At 33.3% G+C, this 13,074-nt stretch overlaps 1 protein-coding gene across 1 annotated transcript in view; it reads left to right on the top strand.

The window, feature by feature from the left end:
• The window catches only part of LOC124357349 (vacuolar protein sorting-associated protein 37A), a 39,830-nt gene that overhangs the window by 26,196 nt on the left and 560 nt on the right, over window positions 1-13,074 (top strand). The window contains exon 7 of the mRNA XM_046809063.1: window positions 5,414-5,533. Coding sequence (XP_046665019.1) covers window positions 5,414-5,533 — 120 coding nt within the window. The remainder of the gene's footprint in view (window positions 1-5,413; window positions 5,534-13,074) is intronic.

Raw genomic sequence — 13,074 nt, 5'->3', positions numbered from 1 at the left:
TATGCCATATTTGGACCCAAATAAAACCTGTTGAAGATTTTAAATTTATACACCATGTATAAAATTGTAGATGAATTTTAGCTCCAGGGAGTAACATGTTTTTTATGTACCGGGTGGGGCAGAGTGGACTCCCTGATTTGATCGGTTAACTGTATAAAAAACCATACAAGATTATTACAAAAGCTTTTTTATTTCTGAAATCTACATACAATGCCATTTATTTTTTATTAAGTTTTAAAAATGATATCGTCCAGGTGACGACCTTGACGAGCGATGCACATATTCAGCCGTTCAATGAAGTTTTCAAAAACTCTACGCAGCATATCTGGCGTTATTCCAGTGATAACATCAACAATTGCTTCCTTAAGGGCTTCCAATGTCCTTGGTCGAACTTTGTAAACCTCAGATTTGAGGTAACCACAAAGAAAATAATCGCATGGGCTTAGATCGGGGGAGCAAGGGGGCCATGAAACATCCCCTCGTAATGAGATCAAGCGGCCGGGAAACCGTTCTTGCAGAAGTTGGCGAGAGCGACAGGCGGTATGAGCCGTGGCACCATCCTGTTGAAACCAAAAGGCTTCCATATTATTTTCCATACTCTTCAATTCTGGGGAAGAAAAAGTTCTCCAACATCTCACAATAACGTACAGTGTTCACAGTAACGATTTCACCTTCCGATTCAAAAATGTAGGGGCCAATTATGCCTATGGAGGACACAGCACACCACACAGTCACTTTTGGTGAATGAAGAGGTTTTTGATGAAGAGTTTGTGGGTTTTCAGCTGCCCAGTAACGAAAATTGTGCTTATTTACTGTGCCCGAGAGGTGAAAATGTGCCTCATCACTAGACCACAGAATAGTGCCGGGTTGTAAAGAAGCCAGTATTGCATTACAAGCATCTGTACGTTTAACAAATCTGCTGGCATCAATTCTTGAACAACCATCATCTTATACGGGTGTAAATGAAGGTCTGAGTGTAAAATTCACCTCACCGTTCTGGCCAACATTCCAAGAGCAGCAGCATGTTTCCGCGCAGAGCGCGATGGAGATTGTTCAATAGACTCTCTCTCCGCCATTATGTTCTCTGGTGTCCTCACACTCTTTGGTTGTCCGACTGGTTTTCTAGGCAGTGCAGATCCAGTTGCCCGTACACTTGTAATCCATTTCCTTATGGTTTTAGCATCAGGAACACTATCATGACGATTCAAACCAAACCGTCTACGAAATGCACGCTGGGTCGCCACCACACTAATCCTTATTTTTTAAAGAACGTTTCGACTACAAAACCACGATGCTCGCCAGTCCACGGCATGGTGACTACTAAAAATGGCGTCTTTCCCCCCACCAAATAAAACCACTCCCACTCCGCTAACTCGCGCGCGCGCTCTTCGGCGACTGAAACTAGGGAGTCCACTCTGCCCCACCCTGTAATGTATAAAAGAAATAATTTCTTGAAGAGAAAAGTATTTAAAAACATATAATTTTCTTAAATTATATATAGTTAAAAAAAAATATCTTCCATGTCATAAATTAATAAAAACATGTAATTCATTGAAACTATAGCTTATGTACATACTGAAAAATAAATGAAATCAAATCATTCAGAGCTAAGTCTGAACTGTATGGTGGGTGGTGTATCTATTCCCATTCATTACAATACAGCAACAACACAACAACATTAGAAGGCCATGTTGCTCATTCTGTATTGCATGTCAAATTTATTCATGTTAAAGCAATAAGATTGCATTTCTTGTCCCATGCTGTCAAACTCGACTAACAAGACTCCATATCTACATAAATCATGGTTGTTGTAACCTTGGGTGTTGAAGTTGTCTGTTTAGCCTTGATTCATGTTGCGCCATTCTAGTGACTGACATTTAGATTCTAAATTCATGTGACAATGTTCTCTAAATTTTACCATTTCTGTATGATATTGGTTAAAACAATAGAGGATGGCGCATTTTATTTGGTATTCCTTAGTAAGCAACCTGAGAATCCAAGCGAGCACAATTAATAAATTTGGAATAAATAATTTTAAGACAGAATTTTGTGTAGTGTTGATCTACTTATATTTTAAAATTCCAATGCTAAAGCCTAAATTTTGAATCAACGCTATTTTCAGGTCTTTTTTTCCACTGCATTCACCAAATCTTTTGTTATGACTGATGGTCAGCCTGATCATTGACGTTTTTCCATCTTTCCTTGGAAGCTTTCTCATCTAAGTATGCCCTTTTGCGATACTCATCTCATTGGAGTAATACACTGCACTTATCTGTCAATAAATTTCCGCTGCTGAAACATTTGTTGCTATGAAAAATTGAATAACTGAACGTATGTTACAGTCAGTGGGTTTATCAGTTGTTATAAACATATTGAACTGATAATGTAAACAGAACACTGCAACAATACCAATGCAGATAGCGTTATTTAATGTGCAAGGCATACCAGAAGTCAGTGTTCATGTACGTTTTGATGTTCATGTAACATTCAATTATCTACAGTAATATACTCCTAACTTTTTAAGTAACCCTTGTAGCTATCGGCTTTTGTAGCTACTTCAGAATTATTAGATATTTAAACAGTTTTAAATATACAGAAAAAAAATGCTTGGGAGATCTGTTTCTTTATCTTATATCTTCATTACTCTTATATCGTCTCTTAACTTTAATTTATTCAAATTCTGCACTTTGTTGGCTAATTCCTGATTTATTTCATTGGCTATTATTGCTGCATTTTTATAGTCACTATCCAAAGACTCAATTAACATGTTCATGATGTGGTGCTCCATTAGTGGTAAACAGAAATTTTTCAAAAGCGTTTAGTAAGTCCACCAGTGACAAATTCAAAAATGCTATTTACTTGTATTTTAAAAAAGTAAGTATTATAGTTAGAACATTCAAAATAGCTAATTGTGTTTATAAGTGTATTGACAACTATTTAAGTCAAAATATTAATTATGTTTTTTGAAGCTTCAGATTAAAATTTATGTAGTTTGACAAAGACCACGATTTTTGGTACATTTTGAATGTGTTTAAGAATTGTTTTCAGTTAAAGTACTTTGTTCAATAATAGTTGACTTATTAGGCAATTTTTAATGATTTTCTTTATTAGGATTTATATTTGATACCATATTTTTCTTTTTACTGTAAATATTTTTCCTTTACTTACTACCATTTTTTTTACATAAAACACAAGGATGTATGTAATTATTTTTTTTTTTTTGTATATCACAGTAGGCGATCTATATTTCAGAATTCCTAAACAAAATTATTTTGCTATTAGAACAATACACTTATTATAAAAATATGTATTTAGTCATTTAAACTATTTTAAAGAGTTATTGCAGTTAATTTGAAAAAGTGATAGTCTAAATAATAGGATTTGAGGCAGAATTTACAGACCCTATAGTGGGGGACTACACCTGCACCAATCAGTCATGAAATACGAGAAATCCAGAAATCCGGTTACTGGTGTTCTGTCCTTGTCAATAAAAAAACTTGTTTCTGCAGGTTTCCGTTATGGACATGGTCACCAATAAATTACAACTGTTATTATTGGAAACAACATGTCATCAAATAAATGGTAAATAAGGCAAATAAAATCTGTTTAAATACTCTTTTAGCAATAAAGTTTTACCTACTTACAGTAGTTGGTTGGGTATATATACTTCCTAAAATAATACTTATGTGTTTTATACCTGATTTATTGGTTACTAATGAAAATCAAAATTGATGTAAGGATCCAAAATATTTAAAGGTTTTTTTCAGTTTGAAAAGTTTAAACAGAGGCAAAACGTGTTAACTAGAAAACAAAACTAGCAATAAAAAACACTAAATTAAAAACTTTCTGAAACAATTTTGTGCTAAGTTGTTCTACATACATTTTTAAATTATTACGCTAAAGCTGAAATTGTGAGTCGGCGATCTTCTTTTGTGTGTCATTTGCAGCTGCCTCGTAGGTTTTAGGCAAAAAATAGGTTTATTCTGGTGGAGCTTCCACATAGGTATAACCACAAGTATGCCTACACATTAGCACAGGTATCCTACAGTGATCCACAACTTTATTACAATAAATACACTAGTAAATTCTGATAAGCTATTGGCAATTTGTTCATGGAATGTCTCCAATTGGTCTATTTATGAAAGTATCTCATTTACTTCTTCACCAAATCTTAAAAATTCACAATTTTTCTCATAAAATATTGCACTGAATGGTATCCTGTAAAAAGTAAAACATTACTAACTTGCATTATCAGTTTCAAGAGATTTATTTCTTTATATCTGATAATTGTTTATAATTTTTAAGGCTGTATAATTGTTTATTTTATTTAAACAATTATTTGCTCTGCACAATATGTATTATATATTTCCTTTTAATTGAAAACCTTGCAAATGATTTATATTATGAGGAAAATTGTAAAATATAATGATAACTTGTTCTAAAATATGTTGTTTAACCCTTTGGATGCCAACGTACCGGTATTACGGCCGTCGGCTACTCAACTGAAAATCGCCAACGGCCGTAATATAGGTACGTCACGTTTTTCACCTGTAATTTTCTTATAGTTCATCTTATTGCCACGAAATTTTGACTAATCGATAGTCGATTAGTTGCTAGTTCACCTTTTGAAGGTGAACATAAAAGGCAAATTTTGTACATTTTTGGGATTTTATTCTATAATAATAATGAAATCAAAACAAAGTATACATAAATAATATGTAATTGTTCTTTTAGTTTATTATCAAAATTTGGTAGCAAAAATATGAACAGGACATATATTTTTAGATTGTTGAACAAAATACTTGCAGAGTGCTGTAAACAGAGTGACTATTTTGAACTTTGAACTTGGCATTACTTCTAAACTTAAGGTTTTCATCACCGGTTACAAAATTGAATTGTAAGTTGTACTGTTTGTTATATCGTGTTTTACTCTTTGTTTTGTTGTAACTACTTTCCATGGTAAAACCAAGCACAGTGAAATAAGACATTATTTAGACCCACATCAAAATCAAGCCATAAAAATGCTTTATTCTCAAATGACAGCTCTATTGATGACTTTAATGCAGATCCGCTGTTCCAACTTCACTCTGAGGATGGCTACTCAAAAAATGCTTACATTTTTAATCTAATAGGTAGTATAGCATTAATTTGTATATTAATAACATTTAACCCTTGTATAGTAGTGTTGACATAACACGTTAAAATTTCTCAGAAGTACAAAAATCCCCTGCCATGGTGGTAACTCAGGCACTTCTAGCTGTTTTAAGAGGTGAACTAAAATTTTAGGGTTCATAAAACAAACAAACTCTAACAAAGTTTTCAATATCTAATACTATTTTTATTTTAAAAAATGTCAGATGGGTTCATCCACTTCACTGCAGTAAAGTTGTAACTTGATGTATTTGTTGTCCAGGAACACGTGAAGAGAGCGGCAATGAAGAGTGATGAGGAGAGTGAACACATTGCAGAACAATTCCTCAATGGAGACATGGACCTGGACACCTTCCTGTCGGCCTACACTCAGAAACGCATGGTGAGTTCTGTCTTAAATTGCTTCAGCCATCTCCAACTGCATAGAAAATGTGTTTGAGAAAAAATGTACTTACCCAAAATGATCACCTTCCATTTTTGTTGTTTATTAATAATTAAAATTCATGCTAATCTTGAAACTGTTAACCCTTTTAACCCCAACGTCCGTACTATACGGACGTCGTAAAAATGGCGTCAACTCCCAACGTCCGTATAGTGCGGACGTGCACTTTTTATTACTTTACTGGCCACCTATTTCACCAAATGCTTTGAAATTTCACAGACTTGTGCAAAAGATATTTTGCATCGAAATATATTAGTTTGTAATGGTTTGACTTCGTATTTTGTCCGTCTGTGACTGAGCAATTGCAGTTCGTCTCGACTGACTGCTCACGCTTGTTGCAGACAGCTGTATATTACCTGGTTGTGAATATTCCGTTTTCTTCACAGTTTTAGGTTAAAGCAGTGTAAAGTACGGCAGTTAAAGTTTAGTTTATTATTTGTTTGATTTCAAAATGAGTAAAAGACATCGTTCAAAGTCTCCCGTTAGTGAAAATACACTAATTAGTGACCTAGTTGCAAATGGTGTGGATGTGATTAGTGACGACAATTTGAGTGATGGATATCTTGAAAATTATATTTTGTAGTGATGTAAATATTGTTTTAATACTTTTTTTTAATTTAGATTATGAACAGTTTTAGTTATTTTGTCAGAAATAGCTTTGGTGTTATGTTTATTTTAAGTACTGTGAATTTCAAAGGTCTTGTTACATTGCCTTGCTCAGAAATGGCAAAAAGAAAAATTTACACGGCTTTACAAAAAATTGATGTTACTCCACTTGTAAATAAGGTAGGCCTATAATTTTTGTTTCCTTTTATTAAGGAGTAAATATATCATAAAGTAAATGGGTATTTTTGTGTGTGAAATATTTTTTTATCTATATGGTTTCCATGATCAAACTTGAAATTGTTTCATTTTTATTTATTTTTTATATATGTATATGTATGTAAAAAAATTACTTTCAAAATAATAATTTTATTTGTATATTTCTGTAAGCTACATGTATAAAGAAGTAAAACAAAAAAGAATTACCTAAATATCTTAAAAAATAACTGAGTTATGAATTTTTTACAAAACCCTTACATTTTGTCTGAAAATGGCCTGGGATTTCTGGCACATCACTTGATTTAATGGCCGGGGTTAAAAGGGTTAAACATTTATTTCTAACTCAAATATGTAAGTGCAAAAGTACTTCCATAATAGTAAAGAACACTAAAGTTCTACTACCATGCAGATAGCTATTATTTTCTCGGTTCACATCTTTGTACTCAAATAATTTTGTTCTGTTTGAATCAAAATTGACCTTAAAGCAAGCAAAAATGTTACTAGAATCACGTCCAAAAAAATATAAATAATTAGTAAATCCATTGAAAACTACTCGAGTTGAGATTATACCATGATTAGTCCATGTCTTATACTCTGGCATGAGAATTGGCCCAAAAGCTCAGCACACACTGGGGAGGGTGAAGTGAAGTGAATTAGGAATTTCTAAAGTTAATTATATATCTATCTTAGAGTACAAGTGAGATAGTACAATCGGAGTTGATTAATTCTGACATTCCTCACTCCTGACTGGCATTATTTACATTATCCCTAGCATGAACTAACTCCCTATCCTGGCAGGTTGGCTGAGATTTTTCAGCTAGTATTTGTCACAACTTAATTTTTTTACAATATTTATTTACGCTTCTATAGTACATTTTCGCTTTTATAGTTTTATATGTCTTGCTTTACACAGATTTTTTTTTAATATAAACATATATTTTACAAGTCACAACATATTTGTAAGTTTATATTTCTACAGCATTTTGTTCAAGTGCAATGGTTTTTAATATTATATGGATACCATTATAAATAAACACTACATTCATTAATAACATTATTTTTTTGGAAGGAAAAAGTATAAACTGAACTTTTTTTAACGATTCAATCAGATGTTTGGTTTGTTTGACAGTTTGATTGAATGGTTTACTATCAGTATTGTGATCAAGTATAGTGTAAGGAAGAAAAATAACCTTATTATCAAAAGAAGAGAAAGAGAAGGGCTTCCTTAACACTTTTAACCCCGGCCATTATATCAAGTGATTTGCCAGAAATCCGACGACATTTTTAGACAAAATGTAAGGGTTTTGTAAAAAAACTCATAACTCAGCTATTTTTTAAGATATCAAGCTAATTCTCTTTTGTTTTATTTCTTAATAAATGTAGTTTACAGAAATATACAAATACAAGTAATATCTTGAAAATTACATTTTTAAATACATATACGTAAATAAAAAATGAAAAAGAATTTAAATTTCAAGTTTGAGGATGGAAACCATATAGAAAAAAAAATATTTGACACAAAGATACCCATTTAATGTATGTTAAATTTAATCCTTAATCTAAGGAAGCAAAAATTATAGGCCTACCTTAACTACAAGTGGGGTAACATCCATTTTTGTAAAGCCGTGTCATTTTTCCTTTTTGCTCTTACACAAAAAAAACATCACTACAAAATGTTTTAGCACTTGTAATTGAAGTGAGTTTTTTTTTGGCAACATAAACAAAAATACCTTGCTTTTTATCTTTTACCCCCATACTGAGTGCTTTGAATGCTACACACACACACACACACACACAACAAATTTCTTTCCATTCTTCCTGGTAGCTGTTCTTCCTACATTACACCGTTTTAACCTAAAACCACGAAGAAAACTGAATATTCACAACCGTGTGAAATACATCTGTCTGCAACAAGCGTGAGCAGTCATTCGAGCTGAAATGCAATTACTCAGTCACTGACTGACATATACAAAGCAATATATTTCGAGGCAATACATCTTTGTGTACAAGGCTGTGGAATTTCAAAATATTTGGTAAAATAGCTTTGGGGTTAAAAGAGTTAAGCTCCGGTATATTCTAAAAACATTTAAGAGCATATACTTAACTAGGAGTTCACAATTCTTTGCAACTACAAAGTTATACGTTTTATGCTCTTTTATTATTAAAGACTGATAGGTTCTTCTTAAAATTGTGTTGTTATCTGTCTGTACATCTGTATGGTAACTCTGGAAAAAAAGGTCGTAAAGAAATCAAACTTGATACGTGTTCATCTCGGTGCAAGGAAGAACTATATTGATTTTGGAATCAAAGGGCAGTAAATTTGCAAGGAATCCATAAAGAAATTAAATAAGGCTATTGCCATTTATACAAATTTAATGTGTGTATATATATATATATATATAAAACAAGGTATTTTTGTTTATATTGCCAAAAAAAACTCATATGTATATATATGTATATGTATGTATATATATATATATATATATATATATATATATATATATATATATATATATATATATATTCTGTTAAAGATTTATTTTACCAAAAATAAGTCAGATGTACAGGGTTTGTCCGGAAAGTAATAGGACTGATTTTCTTTCGCCGAGACTGTACTTCGGAGAGTGTGCGCACCGACTGGATTCGGTTGAGGGCGTTCCTAGCTAACGAACAAGCAGCTGGTCAGTTTTTTCCGGGCACCTGAAGAGTCAGGACAGGCATTTTCGCGTGACGTGTTTCTGTGAGCGGTGCAAGCCGAAAATGCAGCGGTTACGTTAGAGCAGAGGTACGCGATTAAATTCAGTGTGAAACTCGGTAAATCTGCGACAGAGACATTTGATATGATGAAGCAGGCTTACCCAGATGTGGCTTTAGCAAGAAGTGGTGTGTTTCGGTGGCACCAGGCCTTTTTGGAGGGCCGGGAAGAAGTAGTTGATGAAGACCGTGCTGGAAGAACTTCGACTTCGACAAGCACAGACAATGTGACTCGTGTGCGCAAAGTTTTGAACTCAGACCGTCGACTAAGTATTCGTCTAATTGCCCAGATGTTAAATTACCAAAATCTGTGGTTTATGAAATTGTGACGGAGCATTTGAACATGCGCAAGGTGTGTGCGAAGATGGTCACAAAAGTGCTCACTGACGACCAGAAATTGCGGCTCACACCGCCTTTCTTGTGAACAGCTACCTGACCAAGTCCGGCATCCCAACTCTTCCACAATCGCCCTACAGCCCAGATGTGGCCCCCCCGGACTTTTTTCGTTTTCCTCACCTGAAAAGGCCGATGAAAGGCAAGCATTTTGAGACGACAGAGGGGATCCAAGCAGCTTGCACCGCGGCTCTCAAGGCTATACCGGAGAATGTCTTCTGTGACGCCTTCAATGCTTGGAAATCGCGCTGACAGCGCTGCATTGACGCAGAAGGAGGCTATTTTGAAAGTTTTTAAAGAATTATAACGATTTGCTCAATACTTTTTTTTTTAATCGACTCAGTCCTATTACTTTCCGGACAAACCCTGTATAATTTAAAAATATGACAATTTTATTATTGAATAGATTTTTCACCATTTTGTTAATTAATATGCAATAGTGTTGTACTTATGATTTGGTTACAAAATAATCAGATTTTAAACACCATATTACTCCCCAAAATTTCGTTGAATATGCAAGTTATGACTTTTATTTGATGTGAAGTAATTTAAGTACCTAATAATTTCTCACAGATATTGATGAAAGAAAAAGCTTTATGCTTTTTGGTTGTTATTTTGTTGGGTCTTTCAAAACTGGCTGTACTTGAAAACAAAAATTAAATCAACTAATTTCTTGAAATTGTTTGTCATTTTTCATACTATCACTGTAAATAAATCTTAAGATTGCGATCACAAAAGGTTATGTGTATTGTGCGGAAACATTTGGAATGTGTGCTGGAGAGATGTAACCATAGTGTAACTGTAATGTGGGAAGGTGAGCAACTTCTGGCTGCAGGTGGCTGTGAGCTGTGCAGCAGTTGCTCTCCATACTTGTACTGGATATAGGTCACAAGGCAGTGGGAATTTTCTGTTCTCAGGATGTTGAATCAAACAAAAATATCACCTTTACGTACTTTTATTATTGGATTTAAATTAGACTTACATTTTTTACACCCACAAACTAAGTTATTTGTTCTCTGCAGTCACTATTTTCTCCCATAATTTGAAATGTCTTCTGGAATATATTGAAATGTCTGTATGCTGGCCTTCTACAAAGTGGTCGATCCAGCCAAACTGCCAATATGTGGTCAACTTCTGCCAGTCGAGTACATTGTGGTCAACCTTGAAAAGATTTGTTTTACCTCAATTTGTCCTGTTCAATCAATTCTTATCAAATAACCAAATAATTTTGTTAAAGCTGTTGCAAAGTAGGGATTCCAGGGATCTCTTTTGATATATTATGTAATTGATGTATCTTGTGTAATACACAGAGAACATAACTAAATTTAACAGCAGGACAAACACACTTGTTTTTAACATGGATTAATCTACTTTTTTGTGTAACTACCATGCCCGAGGAAGGATGACTTTTGGAATAGGTGTTATAGGTTTTACCAGGTTAAATGTAATGGATTAACATTTCTGCCCTCTTTGATTAGTAGAGAACAGAGAGAATCTCTTTCTTTTTTGGTAATATGACTCACATAGTTTCCACTATCCCTACACATGGTTGCTTTACCATGAGACTTTCACAGGAGGCATCCCTAATCTCTCACCTTTACTCATTCTGAATATCCTGTCACTCTGAAAGCTGCGCAGAAGTTCTTGTAAAATTAATCACAGTGAGAGTGAATATGAAAATGTTTTTGAAAACGATAATTAAACTTACTAGGAGAGAGAAAAAGAAATTTAAATTGCAAAAGAGTTATTTTGCAATGAGTATTGAAGTGTTATAGTTTATTTTAATTGTCTATGAGGTCTGATGGGCTGGAAGTATCAATGAGTTCTAAATTAGTATCAGATCTTCTTATGTCTTCTTAGTGAAATTTTCCACAGCATACAAAGCCTTTACCAGCAGCCTCTTTAATCTTAGTTTTTGGGCTTACGCAGCTGGTGTCATGACTTGACTAACATCTATGTTTTCCAGTTCATACTGCATCACCAATATTGCTTACAAAATTATATTATTGAAATATTTCTGCCTCACTGTGAAGATCCATTTTCAGTCAACAGATTTTAAATCAAAACATACAGCTGCTGTATTAAAACTTTTCTGTTTAACATCTGTTGATAGTAAATAGCCCCCCGCAGTGAGACCGAAATATTTAAAGAATATAAATGATGTTTCAACAATGTGTGAACCAGAAAACTGAAATGTTAGCAGCCTCTTAGTTGCAGTAGGGTTTTTTATGTAGACAGGTAGTAAGTTGAAATGTTATTCCCAGCAAATTTTGATTTCTTTTCAAAGAGTATTAATGTGTCTCTAGGCAGGACATAGCAACATTTATTGAGTGATGTTACTTAGACTTTAAGCTTGTTTGGTTTTGAGTTCTTGCATAAAGTACTGTCTCGTATACAAGGTATGTTAATACAGGTAATGTTATCTGAGTACACCTTCTTATTTTTTAAACCATGGCAGATAAAATCTACAAACCTTCCACAATTTTTTATGGTTATATTAACTACTTTTTATGCAATAACCATCACACACCTACATTGAGGGAACGGCCTGTGGGGAGTGTCATGGAAATCTTAAATGCAAGTTTAGTCCAATATTCATATCAATTTAAGTGTCTATTATTAGAACATGATGATGCAAACGACACTTCATAAGTTTTATCCATTACATAATGGTGGCTGTTGAAATAAGATCAATATGGAACCTTTAAACAGCCGCCATTCTGTATAAGATAAACTTTTTAAGAATCAGAAAATAGAGTACTTTGAGTATTGAAAGGATTGAATTTTGCAAAAGTATTAATTAAAACTTTGAACATTATTATTAAAAAGAATATTAGATGATTCAAGATACGTTAAACACTCTATGTATAAGTGGAAAATTGAGAGGATCTTTTTGGTCTTGAAAAATTCTTTAACACTTCCTTTTGCACCAAGGACCTTTTGCTGGCCAAATTGTAAATTCATCTTGAATTGAATGTTCTATTCTAGATATTGGAATATTTTGTAACAAGCCAATGTCTATGCTTTAATAGGATTATTTGTTGAACACATTAAGAATCAATGTTCAGTGATATGCATTATCTTATAAAATAATACAGCTAACTATTTTTATTTTTAATTGTATAGTATGTAATAGTATCAACTTTGAAATGCAGGTGTAACATGGTATAATTTTTTTAAATTAGCCGAAACAAAGAAAAAAGTAATCTGTTCTTAAGCTTAAGCTCCCAATGTCAACTAACATCAAAGTGTTCTGGTTGATACTGCGTCAAAACATTCCTTACACAATTGACTTCTTGACATATTTTCACCACACTTGAGAGATTCATCTTCAGTTATTAGATATTGAACTGAGTTTGAGTTAATTTCTTTTAATTCAGTAAACACATATGTGCACAATGGTCATCTTGTTCCCTTAACAAAAATGTCAAAGCCTCCTTGTAGAATCCTAATTTTAATTTCCCTAAGCAATCAAATTTTCTGAGCTCTGCTGTCTGGGTTGATGAAATTCC

The sequence above is a fragment of the Homalodisca vitripennis genome, chromosome 3 (genome assembly GCF_021130785.1).
Source record: "Homalodisca vitripennis isolate AUS2020 chromosome 3, UT_GWSS_2.1, whole genome shotgun sequence".
Taxonomy (NCBI): Eukaryota; Metazoa; Arthropoda; class Insecta; order Hemiptera; family Cicadellidae; genus Homalodisca; species Homalodisca vitripennis.
Note: the sequence above shows the minus strand (reverse complement) of the source record. Positions and strands in the feature narration are given on the sequence as shown.